Below are 25,732 nucleotides of genomic sequence, written 5' to 3' on the forward strand. Positions count from 1 at the left end.
ACGGTCAATTCCGATATCACCTGAAGCCACTTCAAGGCAGCATAAATTTACTCATTCGATAATTTCTGATTTTTATGTAATATTTGAATATATTTATTTATTGCTATTCATTTATTTTATTTCCCCCTTCGTTCATCATATCACTCCCGTTCAGCAAAACTAACTGAATGGAACCCGTCCCTTCCCGGACACCGTAGGTCTCTGCCATTTTTCAACTTCTGAATCTGAAGGCTCCTCAGCATCTATGGCCTCCTGTGCATTTCTCAGTGTATACAGCATGTCATCCAGGCATTTATTTTTCATCAATATTGCGTTTTTGGACATCATTCTTCTTGCATTTTATATAGTGGGGAACTACGCGTATTCTGACACGGTGAAAGACAGAGGAAAACGCTTTTAGCAATGCTCCATCACGAATCTACCTACCCACTTTTGCTCATGTTGCCACATGAGGCACATTATGTATGACAGGGGCGTTCGAACTATGATTTTTCGGACCCCCAATATAACAATCTCCATTTTGTGAGGGAACCCCTATAATAGCTATAAAATGCAGGTCTATATTAAGGTCTATGTTATCATGTCTATATGCATATGAGTCATACTGTTGAAAAAAAAAAATATATATATATATACATATATACAGTATAGCTTTTAGCTTTTTTATATATATATATAATTATTATTATTACGTCTACTTTTTAGATTTAATTTTAATTAATGCACTAATTGTCTCTAAACTTTTCCACAAACTTCTTATAACACTCCCTTGAGGCTCTTGAATTAGAACCCCTGATTTAGGTTACCTGGCTTAACAATAAAGAAAGAAATGCTCGACAAGCTAGACAATATCTTCCAGTTGTGGAGCTCTCCATGTCCTGAAATCGAGAGCGCACCACTTATATCCTCAAGCACATACTAGTGTGTGACTGACTGAGATCAGCATTGACCCAGAGAGAGAGAGAGAGAGAGAGAGAGAGAGAGAGACTCAGAAGGAGAGCGCTCGCGCAAGTGTTGGATCAGTCCTTCAGAGGGATCTGAGGAAACGGCGGGAGGCGCGTGCTCATTTGTGACTGCACCTCATTCTGGTGGGAGTCCAAACGCTACCTTCACGAGACTTTTTAGGCTTTTTCCCTAACGGTTTTAACGGTCGGAGGTACCTCGGAAGCGTGGAGCGGAGTACTTTTTCCAAACATGAGATTCCACAACAGCATCGGAATGTTCGTCCTCACGACGTTGAGCGCGTTAACTTCAGTTTTATCGGCGAGTAACTGTAAGTTAATTTATGTATTCTGTGAAATACTACTGTTAAACAGTATGTCAATGTATTAAACCTAATCTAGACACACTCAAACACGAGATTTGTTTTTATAAATACAGTCAAGCTGCTTACAGAATTAAAGTTAAACCAATTAATGCAGTTTGTAAGCAGCCAAAACTGCAGACTGTCTTTTATGTATGAATTATTAATGAATGAATATATTCGTTGTATCTGTTATTGTTTTGTATCGTATACAACTTCTTTAAGACCATTGTGGCGTGTTTAAGTGTCTCGAGACGTTGTTTGGATCATGATTTTAATGCATTCACTGAGATTTCCAGTTAAAGTCTACTCTTCGCTAAAATTGTATATAATATGTGTATGCCAACTTTAATTGTGGGGTATGTCCGAGGCCATATTATGCTATCACAGCTAGTCTCAAGCTCACACAGAAATGTCATTAACCCTCTAGAGAGGCAAGAGTCGGCTCTTAAATAAAGATACAGAAATTATCACGTCAAAAGAATAAGAAAGAGAACTACTCTTTTGATACCATAAGATAAATTCATAGCGTGATATATCCTCTTTCATCTTTGATCTCTCTCGCGCGCGCGGACACACGCACACACACACACACACACACACACACACACACACCAAGGCGTGAGCGAGCAGAAAGACACTTCTTGAAAAGTCACGCGCTGAGTTCTGTATGGAAGCTAGCGCGTGATGGGAAGAGTACTACAGAAATAAAATGCTGGCGATGCTTATGATCGGACCGCCTCAGATACTCGCACGAAATGATGCAGTGTGTATAGGTCAGGTGTTGTCTACGTCCCCCTAAGAATATTTAAACCTGACATCACCTACATTGGGTAGACTACCGAGCTGTGCAAATTAGGAAAGCAATTTATAAACGTACTAACTAATGTCTTAATGAAAATGTAAAAATGCAGAGAGTGGTGTATGTGATGTTTAGGGGTGGGGACACAAAATATTACCTCATTATACAAGCATGATGTAAAAAATATTTGAAAAAATAGATGTGTGTACAGGTATTGCTATACTTGTAAGGGGCTTTTTTTTAATGAAAATGTCCTCACTAACCTGGCAAAAACGACTTCTATTTTGGGATATTCTTTACTTGGAAAGGCTCATCGATTGGCCAAAACATAATTTGGTTTACACACACTAATCAACAGGTTTGAGTGAGGGTTAGTCTAGTGTTGAGGTTTATCAAATGCCATAGCCTCCTTGTGAAAACCATTGAGTCTATGAGAATTCACTAATAACATAGTGAAGCCACTCATTATAAAGTGAAACCAATAATGTGTGTTTTGGGGTGCATTGAAAGACCATTAAATGGATGTATGTAAGTGTGTTTGATTAGTGTTGTGAGCGCTTAAAGGGTGCATATCTGCATTAGTCTGGTGTGCACTAAAGCAGAGGTTTTAAAACTTTTTTCATTCCAAGTACCCCCCAATTATTTTCATTCCCTTGTGTGGCACTGCCTTTTTAAAGTACAAAAGCATCTGGAAGCATCATGTACAGACCCATTAAACTGTGTGGGTAAGGGAAGATATTTTTAGCATAATTAAATGGATTTAAAAATGTACTAAAGCCAAAAGAAAATATTGTAGCATAATGTGTCTGTAGCCGCTGTGAGTGGACTGTAGATATATTTCAAATTTATTTGAGTAGCATTTTTACAATAAAAGTTCCAAAGCCACTTTACATAAAATATTGCCTTAAAACACTGCTAAACTGCTAAGAGATCAAGCTGAATGTGACACAAATGCAAACTGTACAGTACTTTTAAAAGTATGTATGTAAGAGATGAATCTCTTTTTTTTCACATGAGTATATATATATATATATATATATATATATATATATATGCCAACAAAATAATCGCATGATTTCCAACCACTCTTTAAAAAGCAGAATAAAACCATAATAATATCAGATTTGGTGAATGTTAAGTTTGTTTATTTATTTATTAACAGACATTTTTCAGCTGGGGTCTGTTGGACACCAGTTTGAAAACCCTTCCAATAAACTGTGCAAAGTGTATTGGGCTGCAGTAGAGGAAATAGTCTGATTGGTGAGTGTTTTGGGGTTCAGTGTGTATGAATTAGGGCTGGGCGATACAGCTAAAAAATGTATCACGATATAATGTTTCATATTGTTCGGTATCGATAATTATTGAAAATTTTTTTTTTTTTTTTTTAAAAAGACCAGTAGAATTTTTTTTTTTTTTTGTAATTTAACCAATGCATTTTTAATTAAGGCAAACAAAATCTTTCTTATATTTTATATGAAGATTAAATAAATAAGTGTTAAAGAAACTTAGAGCTTCACAATTCTGGATAAACTGAGAAACACTGTTTCTGTTTGTTTCAAACTGAGATCATGATTCTGAATGACAGGATTGACAACTAAAAAAAATATCGTTATCGATGAAGGCATACCGTCGATAAATATCGATACCGTTTTGTCGGCCAGGCCTAGTGAATGTGATTTTATTTTGCAGTAAGAGAAGTGCACTATTGTGATGAGGTTGTGTTTTGTTGGGGGAATGTGGAAAGCTGCTGTCTACGAGCAATCAGCACCGCCCATGTCAGGCAGAGGTGCTGCAGCTTCAGTAAGACAGAGAAGTGGCGTTTAACTCGCTACCTGCTGAGAACAAAAGCCCTCTGCGGTTTTCAATCTGTCTCTCACAGACTTCAGCGCCCACGAAACAGGTGTGTGAGTGATTGAACTCGTGGACCCTTGCCAGGAGAAAATAACTTTCCTTTAAATAAGTTACACTTAGGAAAAAGTGTTCTGAAATAGACAGCAACACTGACATCAGGGCTATATGAAGAATCTCAGACAAAACCCTGGAGTAAACTGCTGATTATAATGGGAGAATGCTTTTAACGAAACTTCAGACTCAAAATGAAATGGATTTTAGTGGGACTTTTCACACATTCCCCTTTCAGCATTCTGTAAATAAAGCAGCAATTATTCTAAGCAGATTTTTCAATGTGTAAACCGTCTTTCTGGCATCATACCACAGAAAAGCAAAATGCATTCAATTCTAAATGGCAGTGAAGTTTCTTCGTGAAGCATTTTCTAGGTGTTTACATATATCAGTTTCAGGCACATGCTTCTTATCATTACACTGGTAGAGCAGTAGAATTGTTTATTTGCCTGCACAAAATGTGTCCATATTGCACATACGAGTCAAAATCCGCACAGCAGTTTATAATAATTTAATAGTAGACATTTCAAGCTTTCTATAGATACGGTATATTTCTCATGTCTGTGAGGCAAGTAGCCTATACGCTGAGTTTCGGTTCATTTCTGTGACGCGCTTCAGTTCAAGGGGACCAAGACGGCAGAAAGTGCATCCTATTTGTTTTCTTTATTTTACAAAAGTGCAATGTTTTGTTGTTATTGTGAGTTTACACAAATAAATGTATATCCTTTAGACAGTTTCAAATGATGTATTACTCTTATCTGTATGACCAAAAATGACAGAGCATTTTAAGTTGTTTCCTCTGTTATCAGGATTGAACAGATGCCTCCATGTCATGTAGTAAACGCAGAATACTTTAGCTTCCACGTTAGCTTCCACGCTCTGCATAAACATGGATATGCACCTAATAATAGTCCACATCTATATAGGTTAACGTTAGAGTAAGCGGCCAAGTTACTTGCATGTTTCAAATGAGCCATATGGGGTCAATGGATGATAGGCGAACGTTTGGACAAGACATTTTTGACAAGACAAACATGTCAATCTCTGAGTAATTTATTTAAGCCACGAAATAAACTTCATTCCATAAAATAAGTATAATGAACTACGCAAAAAGCTTTTTGAATGTCTCCAGCATGTTTTACAATTACTCAAAAATCAAACTAGTTTTTTGTCGTAATTTTGGCAATAGATGAACTGTTAAATGAGTGATCTTGAGATGAGTTCATGTATTCGTCCAATCTGACTCTCATATGCTGATGTAATATACATTTAAAACTTGACAGGTGATTTTTAAAAAATGTAGTTTGATCACTAGTTGTTTAAAAAGATTAAGGCAATTATCAAAGTTTAATAAAATGTTTAATTTTCCAATAAAAGATGATAAATTTTTTACATGGTCTGTTACATTTAATTACCCCATAGGAGATTTTGACTCATATACAAATTTCTTTAATAAACAGAAAGCATGCTTACATTGGCCTACAGCTGTTGATGTAGATTAAGGATTTTAGGGAGCCAAATCAGCCTGAATTATGCTCTGTGTGTTTCTGAGTCATGTTTACAGTCTTTCCTAGTGAGTGTTACGTGTGTCTTGTGGGTGTTTATTTATGGAGCTGTTTTCAGTTGGTTTTCACTACATTCATGAAATGCTGAAGGGACTTCTTGCTATATTTATAATCAGCTTTAGCCGTCACTCCCAGTATTCAAGCTAGATTTTAAATCATGTAGCTTTTCAGCAGTGAAGCTATTTTATTGATTAAGTAACAGGCTAGAGCTGACAAACTCTAGTTGTGTTTTTCTGTTGGTTGTTCAGAATCAGTGGCCGGATTCACAAAAATCTTCTTAAGATTAATTCCAAAAAAAGTTTGTAACAATGTTCCAAATGCGGTTCTGAATGTATATCGGTTCTTTCCCAAGACTCGCAGATCAACTAATGAAAAAAGTCTTTTTGCATCTGCCTGCCTGCATATTTCAGTAATAGTCATAAACGTGCACGCTATTTTTGTCGCAACTGGTTTGACGGGTGTTCAGCACTTGGCTTCATGTTTTTTAATGTGCTGTATACTTTTCTAAAGTCTGTCTATTGAATTGATTTGCACTCTGTCTTTTTGCGCTCTTGCTAGAGTGAATGTAGCCTGTATCTGTGTGTGTGAGTGTGATCCTGTGTATGGGTGCACTAATATATGCTGAATATATTCTAAAATTAAAAACAATGGCTCTATTTGAATCATTTTGGTAGAGTTGTTTTACGGTAGAGTTGGTAGAGTTTGGTAGAGTTGTTTATCCTTAGTATTATAGTATTATAGTGTTATGTGTTGTAATCCTTTATTACAATAATTACAGTAATTTGAAACAACCCAATGAATTCATTAAGCATCTTACCTTGGATTTAAGGCAAGTTGGAAGTTATTCTAACTTGTTTACAATTATTTTTTGAAGATTATTTTCAAGAATTCTTCTTAAGTTTAATAATAAGAAAATAGCAATTAAGAAGCATTTTATTCATAAGAATGTTTCGTGAATACGGCCCCAGAAGTAGCAATGCCCATTTCATGAATGAATCACTCTTTTGAGTCAAACTGATTAGGAAAATTGGTTTGCGATTCAGTATGAATCATTTGGACAGTTCACTCATGCACTGATTCATTTGGAGTGGTTTCTCGCTCAGTAAAAATTAAACATAAAATATACGAGCATATGCTATAACACGATTAAGTGAACATGCACACAGATACAGCTCAAGCTATGAATCCTTTGGGACAGGACAGAGGCTATGCTCTCATAATCCTCCATAAGGTATTCAATTAAAAAATGGCTTTCACCCTTAATTCCACAGCCTATTTTTTATCCTCCAACAGATCCAACTCTTTGTGCTGGTGTGACTAAGTGCCTATCAGAGCAAAGCTGTGGAAATAAAGGCCCAATCTCTCTATACGTCATGTTAAGCATAAAATTTAAATGTAAATTAAATAAACCACAGATATCTAAAGCACCAAATGTTTGAAATGCCAGCATCAGATGAGCATAAATAATCACAAAATGTCCTGTGTAAAAATATGTGAAATATTTGTGAGGCACTGACATCTGAAATATTAATCAAAATTCAGTTTGCCAAGAGATCAGTGTGATTGTTTTCTGCTGACCCTAAAGCTGCGGGTCCAATCAGTGTCTGCAGGACGACCCAGATGCTTGCTTAAATTCACAAGAAATTATTGTAAAACTGGATGTACAGGACTGTGCTCTCATCATTGACCTCATCTTTAGATTGTTTATTTCTCTTGGGAAATAAACAAAAATGATTACACTTATTATTAATTAATTTGTGTGCATAATGTGGGTGTTGTTACAAGTAATATGACTGACTAATCTTGAGAATGCATTCTCCTGAACAAATATCTGCACTACTTCATCACTTCATAATACATCACAAGTACTAACTCATCTCATGTTAAGACAGTATACATCATTAAAAATATGTACAGCTCAACCTCCAGATATTAAGAGTCAAGCATACATTGTGCAGTATGTGAGTCAGGCATACTAAGTAGGGCTCCCTCCTGCTTGATGGCTGGATTACCTCTTGATTTCAGAGGAAGTAGCTCAGCCCACAAACCGTTTGCCTCATTCTGTTAAAATGTCAGGATTACTCAAAGTTATGACACAGAATTTTTCAAACTTTGACTCACAGTAATGCACTAAAATGATAAAAGAGAGAGCGCCTGAAAATTTAATTTGGTTACACTTTATTTTACAGTATGTGTACTTACCCAAGAAAGTACTGGTAATATAAGGTAACTACATGGGATAATGTTAGGTTTAGGGATAGGTTCAGGGTTAGTACCTAGTCATTACCCAGTTATTGTAATTGCTATAATAAGTACATAGTATGTACATGCGGAACAGGATTGTAAAAAAAAAATATGCTACCTTAAATTGTAATAATTAAATCATTGGGTAAACATGCATTTGAAGGTGAAAACAATTTGTATTTGTGCACATTTCCTGGCCTACATTACATAAATAGAGTCAGCATAAACTGTTCACTAAATTTGGCAGTGTTTACATATTACAGGTTATTTATTTTCTACAAACACCCAAGACAAGTACAAGTATCTTGAGTTTTCGAAATAAACTCAATTACCTTTACAGTCACTTAAATTGTTCCTCACTTTTAATAACATCAGAGCTGCATATAGCCTGTGTCGTCCTAATAGCTGTAGTGTTCGTGAACTTTCAGAGGATCAGTGAAGCAAGGTGGGCTTACTGACTGCATAAAGAGATGTGTTTGGTGTCATATACTGTCTCAGAAAATTGCTCATGTTAATTTATATTCAAGGTTTTTAGATGCTGTTGTTTCTTTTTTTAAAAATTTACAGCACCCATTTCAATTTTAGATGCGGTAGATGAATGTTCACTCTGTTTTGCTGCATCTCAGAGATTCTCATAAAATATCGAATTTATTAAAGACCCACTGAAGAGCCTTGGATCGTGCAGCATTATTCAATGTGTTGACGTAATTTCAACTGAAACAGGAAGACAGGGTGGGACATATCGAACAGCTCCACCCCTTTTTAAAAATAGCCAATAGTGTTATGTTTATATCACAGCTCGGCCAGAGCCGTTGAACTCGGTAAAGCCTCAGTTTCGTTCTAATGTCTAACCGTTTCTCCTCCTAATCTCCTCCATATCGTTTTAAAATATAGCATTCTGTGCTAACGTTCTGTGACTCTAACGTGAAACCAGACTTCATTCGCCCGGATGAAAAGCACATTTAATCGTTGTTAATCGTTCCCTATCCCCTATATAGTGCACTATGTGCCATTCACCATGTAGAAACTAGTAGATGTGTGAACAAGTGACCAATTTCAGCCGCAGCTTCAGCGTCTATTTGTATTGTAGGGGGCGGGGCGCTTTAGATTCTAGAGAGCATTTGATTGGACAGAAAATCTGATGAGAAGCTGAAGTGCGCGGTGATGTCATTAAAATCATTGATCCATATTAGCGGAAGTGAGAGACGTTTTGAACGCTTATATCTTCTAAATATGAATTTTGTCGTTGTTTTGGGGGACATAGTTATTGTGTTTCCACATTAAAGTCCCAATAGAATGGTTTTCACATCCAAAAGTGTCCCATTGATTTTCTTAGCTCCTGCAAATTTTGCTAGTCAGCCTATGTCGTGTTAATAATTTAGCATATTGCTGGGCCTGTGCAGTTCTTAGTAATATGAGGCCATTTTAATGTTTGATTTTTTTTAAGGGCATTTTTGTTTACCTTAGTATGAAAAAAACTTTTGAAAGTCCTTTGAAATCTCTTTCTTGGCAAAAACATCACTGCCCTAGACCACAGGTTCTGATATGAGGGCATTATCATATAGTCTCCTTCTTTCTGTCTCTTTCTTTCAGTCGGTCTATCTCTGTACTGATCTTAGAGGAACGTGATAGATCCGATATTCTAAGGATCCGGTTGGGTGGGGGAGTTTGGTGAGAGGGCCCTCCCAGTCACAAACAACTGGCAAGAGGACCCTCCCAGTCAACACACAAATGAAGATCAAAGAAGGCAGGCAGGGATTTACAGAGATTAAAGCAAAGTGAAGGACAAACAAAATCCTCCCGGGTTTTGATGAGGGGAAATTAAGGCCACAGCTCAGCATCAGATGAATACAAATAAACAGCACGCCTGCCAAATGACACATCTCAGACAGGAAAAAAACATGCATGCACAAATAACATGTTTTAAGCTTTCATAATGGTTGAGCTTCTCCACGATTCTGCTTGTCAAGGGTTTTTTTTTTTTTTTTTTTGGCCAGGAGTTATTAATCAAGGAAGAGGGAGCTTGATGAGATCACTTGGAGTTGAAGCATGTTTTTACTCTCCCTTACAATAATAAAATTAATAATGTGTATTTTTATAATCAATTTAAAATTTCATAATATAACTCAATTTTGCAATTGCAATTTTGAGAGAGAATTATGGAAATATAGCCTTCCCCAGCCTGTCCACAGATTTGAATAATACACAATGTCATTAAATAATCATTTTGTTACAATTAAATAAAAAAAAATTCAATTCACATTTATTTGTATAGTGCTTTTTACAATACATATAGTTTCAAAGCAGATTTACAGAAAAACTGCTATTATATCATTAGGATCTTAAAATGTCATAAAAATGCTGCTCACTGCTCAGTTTGACCTGTCCTGTGGTGTGGCTTGTTAAATTTCATGTAAAACCTTTTTAAACATTATTTTTCAAATTGTATTACAATGATTGTGAATTTTCTTTGACGTTAATTGAGAGACCACGTAAAATATTATGTACTTTTAAAAAGCCATTTGTCTCACTGCAGGACCGTTAAATTCAACTCAAAAAGTTGATTTAAAGGTGTTAAAATCTTAATGCTTAAAAAAAGTTAATGTTCATTTGCCCACTACTCTTTAGCAGTTTTTGGGAAGAGATTTCAGATCCATTTCTGTCGTTTGAATCTCATAGAATTTTATTATAGATCAAATAATGGTATCTAAAGGGCCAAACAGAGTTATTTGTCAGGCAATCTTATCAAAGCTCCTATTTACACTGCAAGTACTGCTGTCATTCTGCTGGGAGATGATTTAAACAATGCCTGGCGGAAACACTGTAGAAACCCGTTAATCTGCCATTAATCTCCCACCTTAATCAGCGCTATCGTGGGGGCCCATCAGATGGGTGATCGATCCCGCAAGCTATAAATAGCTTAGAGCAGTGTGGGCTAAACAACTCTCTGACGTGATGTACGTTCATTAGACCTGGATGCTTGAGGTGTTTAGTACATCCTGTCCTCTCTGAGATAATCATAATCACTTCCTCTCTTTCTTTTTAATCTTTCACTTTATCCCGCATTGTTTACAGCTGCTGAAAACTGTCCTGTGATCTCTCTATACCTGGGGATGGCAACCTGTTTTACATTGATTGACATGTCAATCTCCAAATTAAATCTATTATATAGTATAGACCATAATACAATATGCAGTGGACCCAAAATGTATTTGGACACTTACAGGTGCTGGTCATATAATTAGAATATCGTGAAAAAGTTCATTTTTTTATTGTAAATTATTTTAAAAAATGAAACTTTCATATATTCTAGATTCCCTACATGTAAAGTAAAACATTTCAAAAGTTTTTTTTTGTAAATTTGTTGATTAGAGCGTACGGCTAATGAAAGTCCAAAATCCAGTATCTCAAAATATTAGAATATTTACATTTGAGTTTCATTAAATGACCATCCCTACAGTATAAAATCCGGGTATCTTTTGTTTTTTGAAACCACACTAATGGGGAAGACTGCTGACTTGGCAATGGTCCAGGAGACAATCACTGACACCCTCCACAAAGAGAGTAAGTCACAGAAGGTCATTACTGAATGGGGTGGCTGTTTACAGAGTGAAATATCAAAGCATATTAAATGCAAAGTTGACTGGAAGGAAGAAATTGGGTAGGCAAAGGTGCACAAGCAACAGGGATGACCGCAAGCTTGACAATACTGTCAAGTAAAGCCAATTCAGACACTTGGGAGAGCTTCACAATGAGTAGAATGAAGCCGGAGTCAGCACATCAAGAGTCACCACACTCAGACATCTTCAGGAAAAGGACTACCAAGCCACTTCTGAACCAGAGACAATGTCAGAAGCATCTTACCTGGGCTAAGGAGAAAAAGAACTGGACAGTGAACAGTGGTCGAAAGTCCTCTTTTCAGATAAAAGTAAATTTTGCATTTCATGTTGAAATCATGGTCCCAGAGTCTGAAGGAAGACTGGAGAGGCACAGAATCCAAGCTGCTTGAAGTCTAGTATGAAGTTTCTGAAGTCAATAATGATTTGGGGGGGGCGTGACGTCTGCTGGTGTTGGTCCATTGTGTTTTATCAAGTGCAAAGTCAATGCAGCCATCTTCCAGGAGATTTTGAAGCACTTTATGCTTCCATCTGCTGACAAGCTTTATGGAGATGCTGATTTCCTTTTCCAGCAGGACTTTAGCACCTGCCCACAGTGCAAAAACCACTTCCAAGTGGTTTGCTGACCATGATATTACTGTGCTTTATTGGCCAGCCAATATGCCTGACCTGAATCTATGGGATATTTTCAAGAGAAAGATGAGAAACAGTCGATCCAACAATATACAGATGATCTGAAGGCTCAATAGTGCCTCAGCAGTGCCACAGGCTGATCACTTCCATGCCACACTTCACTGATGCAGTAATTTGTGCTAGGAGCAAGTCATTTGCTGTAATACGTCCTGCCGATCAAGTATTGAGTGCACAAAAGAACATACTTTAAAGAACTTTAACTTTTCTGTTTTGCAAATCCATTTTTTGATTGATTTTAGGAAATATTCTAATATTTTGAAATACTGGATTTTGGACTTTCATGAGCTGTACGCTCTAATCATCAAAATTTAAAAAAAAAAAACTTTTGAAATGTTTTACTTTACATGTAGGGAATCTAGAATATATGAAAGTTTCATTTTTAAAAATAATTTATAATAAAAAAATGAACTTTTTGATGATATTCTAATTATATGACCAGCACCTGTAAATTACAGTTAAAAATATAGAAAATTGCATTGCATACACTAACAAAAAACTTTTCTCAATTTGCTATTGATTTTGACCAGCTGATTACATTTTTTTTTTTTTTTAATGTATAAAATCAACTGTCAATTATTGTTGTCAGAAGTACCGATTTCGGTATCAAGTCGGTACTGAAGTTTTAAAAATGTAAAGCTTTGAGCGCTGTTGAGTGGATTCTTAAACACCTCTGATTGGCCATTGTGTTCACAAGCTCATCAGATATGTCTGTGATTGGCTAAAATGATCAATGCTTAAAAAACATGTTGTAAATAGACATCAATGACACTCTTCACCGAGCGCTTACACAGATACACATGGGAGCGTTTGAAAGCAGGCATCTATCAGTGGACCGGTCAAATTCAAACACTTGGGTGCGCTTTCAAACACTCCCGTGCGTTGATCATTGTAGCCAATCACACACATATATGTTGAGTGTGTGAACATAATGGCCAATCAGAGGTGTTTACAAATCCGGAAAACAGCGCTCAAAGCATCACATTTTTAAAATTTCAGTACTGACTATATCGATGTCTGTACTTTTGACAACACTACTATCAATCAATTTGAACTCTTTAAAAATGAGTTTAACATGTTGAACAAATACTTTTTTATAAAAAACAAAGTATTTTAGTCCAAATACTTTTTATCTCTATTTTAAACCGTAACAGATCCACTAATTGTTTTTAATAATTTGAAATCTAACAGCTTTTTTTTAAATGCTTTGCTTGAAAAACAGGGCCACTGTATACTCAATATGCTATATTGAAGTAAGTATTGCTTTATGTGCAAAAATCAGCATAACAGAAGTGCGTAATTGCTGCAGCACTGCTGTGTCTGCGAGTAGGACTGCACAACCCACAGATCTGTTTCGTTGAGCGTTCCACTTTTTGTTCAGTGCAGATCAGTTTCTGGTTTGCACTGTCTGTGGGTTGCGCAAGTAAATGGTACGGTTCTCTGCGCTGTTCAGTGGGCTGTGCAAGAAAACAGATCTACTCTCCAGTGATTCGCGCTGTGCTGTTCGGCTGTTTCATCCCACTTTTGGAGCGTTTGGCTTCCCATACAGTGTTATAACTCAATAAAACTCTGTGTGTGATTACAAAGAAGGATTGCTAAAAGATTCATGCAGATATGATTGACTTCAGCATTTCTAAAATAAACAACTAAATAAAATTATATGCATAATATTCCTCTCTCTTCTGTTATTGCTTGCATGTCAATGATCACACCTCCGTGTTCCAATGGCGGCAAACTTGCCTAAGTTCCTTGCCGATCCCTGCTTTCTTATTACCAGCATTCCCTTGTTCTCTTCCTCTCATTTCTCTTTCCCATTCCCACCCCCTCTCTCTCTTTTCTATGTCCCTTTGACCATTTGATTAAAGCACTCCTGCCCAGGACACATACAGGAAGCACAGTAATAATGTCTGACCTTTTGAACAATGACCATGTGGATCCACTCTCATGCAGGTCAGAATGTAGAGTCCATCAGAGATGCGGACCTGCCTGAGACGTCACAGGCCCACCTTTCTTAGTCCTAAAATTCCACATAATGTCTGTCATTCAGCTACTTCAAAATGCTGCTGCTCCCGGGGTTATTTGGTGTTGGAAAAATATAATTATGTGCCTGTTGCTAGGCAAACACTTTACTCTGCTGTGGTCTCTGTCATTGTTATGTTGTGATGTGAGCATGTGTGCATGTGCATATGGCTAAAAGTGAGGGAGAACGTAAAATTATAGATGTGGTGATTTTTTTAAAAATGTCGAAAGGTCAATGACGTGCTCTTGCTGTAGATGATGAGGCTTGAAGGGAGGTGCTTTTGTTGTTTTAACCATGAAGGGCCATAAACCATTTTTATGAAAGCTAAAAGCGCACATTTTGATAGGTGATGAGGTGAAAGGGTTCCTGCTGAGGGTACTTATGAAACCACCAACAATGCTGGACTTACAACAGTGTTTCTGAAGAATATTTCATTGTTCTTTTCAGTATAAAATAGGGCTGTCAAGTGATTAAAATTTTTAATCTAATTACATGATGTGGCGATTAATTAATCGCACATCAAATTTGGCAGAGAACTTACTCCCAAAAGATAATTTGAAGTCATTATTGTGTAAAGCATCAAATATATATTACAAAAAGTAGCTTCAGCAAGAAATATTTTATATGATTCAACATAGACTTTATTACAAATACTCTTTTGGACCATGAGGGTGAGTAAATGATGACTGAATTTTCATTTTTGGGTAAACTATAACTTTAATGTTTTTTTTTTTTTATTACCATAGAAAAATAAAATTATTATTTTAATGAAATTATACTCTAAATAACAAAATAAAACTTCGAGTAGGTGGCGGTAAATGCCTTAATGATTAAGTCGTTGAGTCATTCATTCATTCGATTCGTTCATACGGCTGATTCATTCAGGAGTGAAGTAAATGGTTCTCTTTATGAATGGTCTATATCATTAGGTTTGTTGGACTTGAAGCGGATCATCACCATCAGACCAATGACATCAAAGTACCTCGAGAGCAATTAGAAAGCAGACGGCTCCGTATGCTTTTGAATCATTCTAGGTACTTGATGTCATTCACCGATCGGTTTGTGCAGCACCGCTTCAAGTCCAACAAGCCGAATGGTTCACCTGATTCGTTCAGAAATCAAATGCCTCTGTGTGTTGCTTGGAGATGAACAGTTTTGCTTTGTCTTTATGTTTTTGTTGGCAAAATTGAGCAAAACAGACAATATAATGTCTTAAAATAACACAAAATGAACTTCTTATTTATTGAACTGTTGTATAAAATCAGTATCAGATTTGCACTCATGCTATTCTGGACATAAAAACGGGCATTTTTTGCCCCATATTTTGAATTTTAGGGACATTCTAACTGCGTTCTATATAATAGGCCCCATCACGCAGTGAGTTGTTGCCCTGCATCATATTCGTAATCAATCAACTGTATGAAATGTCAGATGACCTACGCAGGTCGGGGGCAGGGCAAGTGCGTTAAATGCGCTAATATTTTTAAAGTGTTATTTTTCACCATAATTAATTAATCAATCTAATTAACGTGTTAAATACTAACGGTAATAACTGTTCAGGATATTTATCAGTGAGATGGGTTCTCATTATTTGGCTTAACCAGTAGTGCTCAATCCTCTTCCTGGAGATACTGTCCTGTAAAGTTCTGCTTGAATCAGCTAAATAAGATCTTGAGCAACAATTACAGACAGGTGTTTTGAAGCGAGGTTGGAACTTTACAGGATGCTATATCTCCAGAAACAGGGCTGTGCACCCCTGAGCTAAACTTTCAAAGAATTCAGTTCTTAAAGTTGCAATGAAATGAAAGTAGAAACAGATCTTTTCTTCTGTATTGTGACATGCATCCGAGTGAAACCGATTTTTAAAGAAAAAAGGAAGAACGGGGACTTCTATCATTTGGTTTTTGATTGGATGAAGGCGGATCAAATTGTGAGCTTGCAGTCGATTGTAAGAAAGGGGCGAAGTTTAAGTAGACTAAATGATTGAAGAAGTCCAGCATATGTCACCAGAGAGAAGTCTGTCATTTCACTGGAAGGTAGTTATGATGTTTTGATTAAGAATTACAAGGTAATTTTTAATAAAACATGGACATGGAAGAAACGTTTTATAATAAGATCAATAACAGCAACATAGGTTAAATTTTCATTTCATGTCGACTTTGAGAGTGATTCTCGAAACGGCTTGCATCAGCCAGTGGCAGACTCTGCCCACATTCGCTCTGAAGTTATCTGTCAACACAATGTCTATGAATAGGTTTGTGTTGATTAAAATGCCTGTTTTTCTGCTGGGTTCAAGTGTCTACATTGTAATAACTGTGTTTGATACTTTTCTTAGGAAGAAAAACAGTATTGACAGGAATAGTCTGCATTATTCATATAAAGAATAAAACACAGTACTCATTAATATCTCTTTCAAGATATCAGCCATGTTTTGAAATATAAAGCTATTATTTAGTTTCAAAGGGGTTGCTTGAATGAGGTTAATGCAGAATTAAATATATATGACAGGATCTGTAAAATATGTATAGAATTTCAAAGAATATTCACTTTCTCAGCTTTTATAGTGATTGTCAGTTTCTCTAAATGGGTCAACAAGCAACTGAAGAAAGCCTGCAGGATCAGCTTTCGCAGTGTATCGTCCTATTCTTAGCTCTTGTTCGTTTGTTGACTCTGCATGTAATGTTTCAAAATCTTGAGTGGGATTATTAGCGTGTGTAAGTCCATCCCTAGTCTGTGCTTATGATAATTAAACATTAGTCCAATTTTATGTGCCCTTATCATCTGTAACATCTTCAGGTCTAGACACTCCATTGGGAAATTAACTTTGTTTAATGAAAAAATCCTGTTAGAAATATTGCTGGAGTCAACAAGACCTCCAGTGTGTTTAAAATCCTGACACTGCCTGTTTACTAATTTCCCACTCAAGAAAGGGCTTGATTACTTTCAGGACATGTGAAAGTTCCGAAATGTGTGCTTCAGTAAAATTTATAAGGTCCTCCTCATGAATTCAGACAAGAAATATTTTGTTGTCCTCATCAAATGATGTCATACCCTTGAGGGTGTCACATAAACGTCAGGTATATCATTTGTAGTCTCTGAAGTTGTATTTCAGTGCAAACAAATCAACCTCAGATGAACTTTGCAGAACATCTAGTAGGACACTTCATCACTTTCTTTGGTGGACTTTCTTAAAATGCTACTTATTACTGTAGGAGTAAATCTGAAGGGGGTGCTGTGTGTCATTTGCTCAGCTGAAAGTGAAAGGACGATGCCGCAGCTGTTCTCTCTGATGCAGCGAAGAGCACTGCTGACTCAGATTATGGCTCCCTTATGGTGACAATAACACATGTGAGCCCCCTCACAATGGCGAGACTTCTCTCTTTTCTCATTAAGTTGAAGAGAAAGTGGGAGTGTGTACGTGTGAGATGGAGAGAAATGAGGAGGAGGAAAAACAGAAAATGAAGAGTGGGTGAACAGAAACATGGGCGAGATTGGGGAGGAGAGAACAAAAGAGATGGAGAGATGGCCATAGGGAGCGTCAAAATGGGGAGTAGGCAATTCAATGTCAAATGAGTGATTGTCAGACAAAATGTTGCCACAAATGCAAAGGCCCTCTAAATAAGGATATATTTTTACCCTGGTCCATGGAGAGTGCTGCAAAGTGCTTACGCTGCTGAAACAGGAGAGAGCTTTAAAATGCTCCCTGGACACAGCTAATGGTTCCCTAACCTGCTGTTCATTGTTTTGTTATTCTGACGATACATGCATATTCTGGAAGCTTGAGACTAATGTGTTTGGGCTGTCGAGCTGTGGTTCATTAGAGTTCTTTTGATCTGTGTGTTTCCATGGAAAAGGCCATTGAAGGATGCAAGAAAAGCAAATTATGGCATGTTATTTACCTTTAAAGTACAATAGTCTTACATTTGGTATGGTCTCACGAACTTCCTGGGCATTCAGTCTTTGTACAAAAGCATTTAGGGCTCATTCACACAGAACGTGTTTTTGCTTTAAAAACACGAGACGCGGGCAGTGGAATGGGGAAAAACGCAAGGTCTCGAGATGCTTTTTTAAAAAAATTAAACTGATTTTAACTTGAGTGCTGCGTTTTTAGGATGCCATGTCATGCGCAAGATGCTGCAAAAGATGCAAGACATGTTTACATAGAAAAACAATGTAAAAGTAGCGCATTGAAAAAAGGCTTTCTGTGTGAACGGCCCCTTAGTATGCTTGATGTTTGGTTGCATGATTACTAGGCAAGAGGCATGATCTGTGGTGATATATAAAAAAGCAGTTTGTAATTGGATTTACATTCCTTGCTTTAAAAGCGTCCAGGACTGAAGGCCACAGAAATGCTTTTTTCAGTCTTTTTCATTCAAACTGAAAAGGGTCTTGACCTTTAGCAAATTTTGCCAACCACACTGAGCAAAATATTCGAGAGACTAAAATTACCACTGTTGTAATGAACTGACAAGATTTGAGTGAACATTCTGATTCAACTGGTACTGTCACATACTGTACCCAATATTAAAATTCCTTTTTCCATCTTTGGCTTTGACTTCTATTATAATAGTCACAATCTCGGATGATTATAAAAATCCTGACAACCCAGACAATTTCAAACATGAAACATGTCGAAGTGAATTCTTTAAAAACAGACCGGGGTCAATGACAAACTGGCACTGACAATTCAGTTGGATGAAAGGCATACTATATGTGACAGCTTGCAAGACTAAGACTTTAATTAACTCTCAAAAACTGTCCGTCTTTACAGAGAGCAGATGTCTTTACATCACACCCTGCACAAGGCTATGCCACTACGATTAAAAGTTGTTTTGTTTCAGATTCGAACCCCATTATTGAGCTGAAATTCTCTTTTTAGTAAATTGTATCCAGTAAAACAAAAGGTTTAATATTTAGTGCATGCAAAAACATGTAATAAAACTGAAAGTCATATAATGTTTTTTAAATAATAAATAAATAAATCATAATAAAACATATAATACAATAAAATAAAAATCATATGATAATATTTATATAACTTTGAATATACCCTTAGCTGTTTTCCATTTCAAATAAAGAACTTAAGACAAATTCTTTTTTTTTTTTTTCTTTTTTTTCTTTTTTTTTTTTTTTGGTTTTAATGTAACTTTTCTTTTCTTTTTTATCCAGATTACTGTGAAGAGCCACTGATGACATCACTACCCCCTTCATCCTTCCAGAACTCATCAAAATTTTCTGACAGGAGGTCACCACACTATGCTAAACTCAACAGAAAAGATGGTATGTGCTCCTGTCTTCTTGTTCTCTTGCCCCGTTTGTATCAAATAACATCCAGTTGTCTGTGTTTATGTGACTAGAGAATTAAGCAGAAGGGAAATTTGTCCTTGTCAGGAAAAGTGTTGACGTAAAGCTTTTTTTTTTGAATACCTAACGTAATGCGATTTAGCTTCCACAAACACTGCAAAAAAGTATTAGACTTTACACTTTCGTTGGAGGGAATATAACATTCCGCTGGTGTCCATGAGCAGTACTGATGTGAAAAGCTCTAGTGATTAGCTGTGCCCGAAGCAAGATTTGAAGATTTTGGAAGTCATTTCTTAAGTCTGAGAAGACATAGACAAACATAAATCTCTAATGACTATGCAACTTATTTATAACCTCTCAAAATGTAAATATGGACTCAAAGGAAGCTAAAGGAACTGAAAGAAGTTTCAAAACTTGCACTTATGGAAATAAAATGTAATTTGATCCTTATTGCCCAGTAGGGCTGGGCAAAAAAATTGATTTTTCGATTAATAATTTTTTTAAAATGTGGTCGATTCGATATAGATTCTCAAAAGCCACGAATCGATTTTTTACATACTATTTATTTCCGCAAACACTGAACATAATATCTGATTGATGTTAATCTTATTACTAGTCTTCTCCACTAGATGTCATCCTCTTATTTACCTTGCGTGATGTTACAGCGGGGACCCTGTCATTCATTCAGCGCTAAACGTGGCGGATGCAGGCGCGCCTTTCAGCGTGAAAGAAGTTCTGGACAGTTGAAGGAACTGTCAGTGTATCGATCGGGCCAGCGCTGCATGATCACGAAAGTTTATCATTTGCACGCGTTTTCAAGACTTGCCAATTTAAGGATTCAAGTAAAAGAGAAGTCGCACGCTGTGTGAGAAGTTTTGTGTGCGCAGCGCACACACCCGAAGCGCTTACAGCTGTGCGCCTCAGATAGCGTGCAAATAATAAAATTAAATCTCTTTCACCTCTCCTTGCACCTAAATGGACAAATTCACACAAATCTATCTCAAAATGCCGCCTTTGCGAGTATCTAGGTAAACATAGTTAAAGTAAGCAGTAAATAAAGAACGCATGTGTATCATTATTGTATCCGTGCATTAGTCTTAAAGTGACAGCAACCGAATATTCCTGTAGCTGTCTGTTTTAATGTTAATCAAACTACAAAAGACAAAGAGAAAATCACTCCCTGCTCTTTACTGAATAACATTTTTGTAACTTTAACAAGGATTAACCTTTATTTAATTTGTACAGTGAAAATTATTTGCAGTGTTATTTTACATTTGATTACTTTATTCAATTTATGTTCCTGAAAACTACTGTTATACCTACCTGAAAAACCTTAAAAGCACTGATTATTTCATTTGTATCTTTGTTCTAATGTATTTATTTACAGGTGCTGGTCATATAATTAGAATATCATCAAAAAGTTCATTTTTTTATTATAAATTATTTTTAAAAATGAAACTTTCATATATTCTAGATTCCCTACATGTAAAGTAAAACATTTCAAAAGTTTTTTTTTTTTAATTTTGATGATTAGAGCGTACAGCTCATGAAAGTCCAAAATCCAGTATTTCAAAATATTAGAATATTTCCTAAGATCAATCAAAAAATGGATTTGCAAAACAGAAAAGTTCAAGTTCTTTAAAGTATGTTCTTTTGTGCACTCAATACTTGATCGGCAGGACATATTACAGCAAATGACTTGCTCCTAGCACAAATTACTGCATCAGTGAAGTGTGGCATGGAAGTGATCAGCCTGTGGCACTGCTGAGGCACTATTGAGCCTTCAGATCATCTGTATATTGTTGGATCGACTGTTTCTCATCTTTCTCTTGAAAATATCCCATAGATTCAGGTCAGGCATATTGGCTGGCCAATAAAGCACAGTAATATCATGGTCAGCAAACCACTTGGAAGTGGTTTTTGCACTGTGGGCAGGTGCTAAAGTCCTGCTGGAAAAGGAAATCAGCATCTCCATAAAGCTTGTCAGCAGATGGAAGCATAAAGTGCTCCAAAATCTCCTGGAAGATGGCTGCATTGACTTTGCACTTGATAAAACACAATGGACCAACACCAGCAGACGTCACGCCCCCCCCAAATCATTATTGACTTCAGAAACTTCACACTAGACTTCAAGCAGCTTGGATTCTGTGCCTCTCCAGTCTTCCTTCAGACTCTGGGACCATGATTCAACATGAAATGCAAAATTTACTTTTATCTGAAAAGAGGACTTTCAACCACTGTTCACTGTCCAGTTCTTTTTCTCCTTAGCCCAGGTAAGATGCTTCTGACGTTGTCTCTGGTTCAGAAGTGGCTTGGTAGTCCTTTTCCTGAAGATGTCTGAGTGTGGTGACTCTTGATGCGCTGACTCCGGCTTCATTCTACTCATTGTGAAGCTCTCCCAAGTGTTTGAATCGGCTTTACTTGACAGTATTCTCAAGCTTGGGGTCATCCCTGTTGCTTGCACACCTTTGCCTACCCAATTTCTTCCTTCCAGTCAACTTTGCATTTAATATGCTTTGATACATCACTCTGTAAACAGCCACCCCATTCAGTAATGACCTTCTGTGACTTACTCTCTTTGTGGAGGGTGTCAATGATTGTCTCCTGGACCATTGCCAAGTCAGCAGTCTTCCCCATTAGTGTGGTTTCAAAGAACAAAAGATACCCGGAATTTATACTGTAGGGATGGTCATTTAATGAAACTCAAATGTAAATATTCTAATATTTTGAGATACTGGATTTTGGACTTTCATTAGCTGTACGCTCTAATCAACAAATTAAAAAAAAAAACCTTTTGAAATGTTTTACTTTACATGTAGGGAATCTAGAATATATGAAAGTTTCATTTTTTAAAATAATTTACAATAAAAAAATGAACTTTTTTACGATATTCTAATTATATGACCAGCACCTGTATTTGTGCTATTGCTTGTAGTTCTTTTTTATTAATGACTGTTTACTTGTCTTTAATAATCTTTGAAATGTATCTAAGTAGTTTTAGCTGTGGTCTCAAATGGAATCAAGAATTGTAACATTTCAATGGTATTTAAAATATTGGTTTGTCATAATCTTATTTATTACATTATAAGTATACATGGGTCAAAAACAACAAAGACAATAACTATTTTATTCATTTATTATTATTTTTTTTGTGGTGGGGCATGTGAAAATTTATTGAATTCATTGAATCAAAAATCGAGAATTAAACCCGAAAATCGAATCAAGAATCGAAATCGAAAATCGAATCGAGAATCGAAATCGAATCGAGAATCGAAATCGAAATCGAATCGAATTGAGATCTTGTGAATAAAAAATCGAATCAAATTGAGATCTTGTGAATCGAAATCGAATCGATTTGGGACATCTGAATCAATACCCAGCCCTATTGCCCAGCCTCAATGAATGTTCAAATCAGTGTTAACAAATTTTTTTTTTAACACAAGTTTTTAAGTTTTTGCAAATTGACAAGCAACAGCTACGCATTTCCAAGTCTGTATTTTCAAAAGCATTGTAAAAGGTAGATTGTAGAAACCATTGGGACCAATGGTCTCTTGGATCTACTAGGCACAATGCTTTTAGGAAACACAGAACTGGTTCATTTTATGAATAACACTGTGTCCTAACCTGACTTAGACTAGGACTAAGATAAAAGGCGTCTTTTCCGTGTTTCAAACAGAGTTTTTGTCCTAGCTAGCCACGATGGTGACGCGGAATGAGAATCGGGAGATTGTATTTTAGTAACTGTTTCTATTTCCACGACATTATAGCTGGAACAACAACATAGAAAGTATGACAATGATAATCTCAGGTACTAATTATTTTCTTTATTTAATGTTAAAAGCATTTATTGTGAGTTTAAATATCATTTTGCATGACCTTTATAGCCGTACTGAAAGCGACAATGGATAATTTACCTCAGATCTTGAAAATAAAGGAAAGGAAACAAGACTGTGAACAAACTGTGAACAAACAAGTGTATTTATGACCGATTATTTCAGTCACTCAGTATGTGGTTTTAATAATGTTAGAAAGGTGTAATAAATATGAATTTGATTATGTACTTATCCATTTCACTGCAAGTGCAGTGCGCTTGCAGAGAGGCTCTTCCCCCACACGCTCTCCTGACTGGCTGTGATTTTGATTGATTTTGTCACTTCTCATAGTCGTATTATATCTGGTGGTATGCTTAGGACACTGTGCAAGAAGGTTTTACAGCAAGATATTCCTAACGTGAGAGTGAAGGGAAAGTTTACCCAAAATGAATATTCTGTCATGATTTACTCACCCTCATGACGTTCCAAACCTGTATGACTTTTTATCTTCTGTGGTACGTGATGATATTTTGAGAAATATTTCAGTGGGTATTTTTGTCACTAAAATGAAAGTCAGTGGTCACCAAAACTGTTTGTTTACCAACATTTTTCAAAATATCTTTTATGTTCCACAGAAGATAGTCACACAGGTTTCGAACAACATGGGGGTGAGTACATGATGATTTTATTATTGGGTGAACTATCTCTTTACATCAGAAATGCCAGTGGATACAGGTTCCCTAAACAACAACAGCCCCCCAAAACCATGGGGAATGAAACCCAGAAGGAGTATAATGGCTGCTCTTGATTTGCTTAATGATCCTAAAACACTCACAGACTCAAAGTATTTTGCCAGAATGAGCTTTGGCAAATCACGGGGTATAACAAGAGGACTGTATAAATTATGACTAAGCAAACGTGTTGTGGTTTTTACTTCAGGGAGGTGGAGAGCAGTTTGATTAATGCAACCTAACAATCAGCAGCTGATTACAGTCTGTAGAAGCACTTGAGAAAACTCCCCAGCCAATTAGGCAGTTAAGCATAGACATGCCATAAATTCCAGTTTATGCTGAGGCCCTTTGAGAGCGTTGTTTGACCTCATGGCCCAAACACACTCCAAGAACTTCCTTATGATGCTTGGTGGCACTCGCAAATGATCACAATACCAAACTTGGTAGTAGATTCTTAACTTTTCGGATTAGCAGTGTCTTTCAGTGCTAATAAGTGGGGCTACAATATGTCGGCTTGGCCATGTCACCCTCAAGGCATTTCTTTTTCTCATCATGCCTCTTGCCTAGTCACAGCAGGAGGTTTTCTTTTGCTGTGAGACACAGACAGGCAGCCCGTTCCCAGTCACTGCCAGCCTGATCTAAACGTGTGCAGACACCAAATGTTGTTATCTTTAGATCTATCAATCTATTTAATATCTGTCTCTGATGGTCATTAGAATACAAGATCTTTAAGTTGTAATTTATGTCTGTGTCTGTTATTTATGTCAGCTGGGAAATTATTTAATAAATTACATAAATTGCTCATGTTAAAAATGCATTTTCTGGATGCACATACTGTATAAGAATGTCTTTTCCACCTCTTCACGGAGCCTGCAGTGAAATCTAACAAGCTCAGAGTGTTCACCCTGACCTTATGTGAAAATCTTCACAGATGATACCCAGTCACTGAACAGCACTGATGAAGCATTTATTATCTGACCATCTTGTTCTGACTTGCCCCGAGGCAACCCTGTCACTCCTGACCTTGAGGGTTTCCTTTTTCCACACCAGCTTTATGTCCTCTTTAAAACCACAATATGTAAGATTTTGAAATAAAATATCCAAAAACCACTAGAACAATGCTATATACAGTATTTTGTTGACTTGTGTACTTACATTATCCCAGATGTTTCCACAAATGTTTAAATCCAGAGAAATAAGCAATTTTAATCAGGACACGGACTGCATCCGTGTGTTGCCTATCAATGACATCATACTCGCGTTATCCTTGATTTCCGGTTTTATTTTGTAGAAACCATGGAAACACCAAAGACGCTTTAATATATTATGTGTTTTTATTAGACAGGTGAGCAACTGTTTGGATACATTCATCAACAGAAAACTAATCATTTTTATATGCTCAACACGGTTAGTCTTATTGTTTAAATCTCATTTTCTTGATTTACAGTGAGTACCATGTTTTACCATCCTTAATATTGATCTAGCTTACTGCAGTGTGCAACAGGGGTCTCATAGTAGCCATCGAGCGAACGCACAGAGTAGCACTATAACAATTTTCAACACACAAATGTATCTAAAATGATAAACAGCTCTACGTTACCCCACATACTCATGACCAGAAGAAGCGGAAGCGTTCGTCTGCGGCATAATAAAAGCTCCTCTGCTCTCGAGCCGTGTGTCATGCTCGTCTCTCATTAGCAATGGCTCCAGCGGCCTCGTTCCGCTCTAGCGGCTTTCAGCCA

The 25,732-nt window shown here is 36.6% G+C and overlaps 1 protein-coding gene across 4 annotated transcripts in view; it reads left to right on the forward strand.

Annotated features, from left to right (window-relative positions):
• The first annotated feature begins 989 nt into the window (after positions 1–989).
• Positions 990–25,732, forward strand: part of cntnap5l (contactin associated protein family member 5 like) — a 70,406-nt gene continuing 45,663 nt past the window's right edge. The window contains exons 1-2 of one of the 4 annotated variants that reach the window (XR_007932610.1): positions 990–1,273; positions 19,313–19,423. Coding sequence is in view for 2 of the 4 variants with exons in the window: in XM_051912512.1 (XP_051768472.1) it covers positions 1,195–1,273; positions 19,313–19,423 (190 nt within the window). In the remaining 2 variants the exon portion in view is untranslated. The remainder of the gene's footprint in view (positions 1,274–19,312; positions 19,424–25,732) is intronic. The other 3 variants (XR_007932611.1, XM_051912512.1, XM_051912511.1) reach the window with 3 other exon arrangements.

The sequence above is a fragment of the Ctenopharyngodon idella genome, chromosome 11 (genome assembly GCF_019924925.1).
Source record: "Ctenopharyngodon idella isolate HZGC_01 chromosome 11, HZGC01, whole genome shotgun sequence".
Lineage (NCBI taxonomy): Eukaryota > Metazoa > Chordata > Actinopteri > Cypriniformes > Xenocyprididae > Ctenopharyngodon > Ctenopharyngodon idella.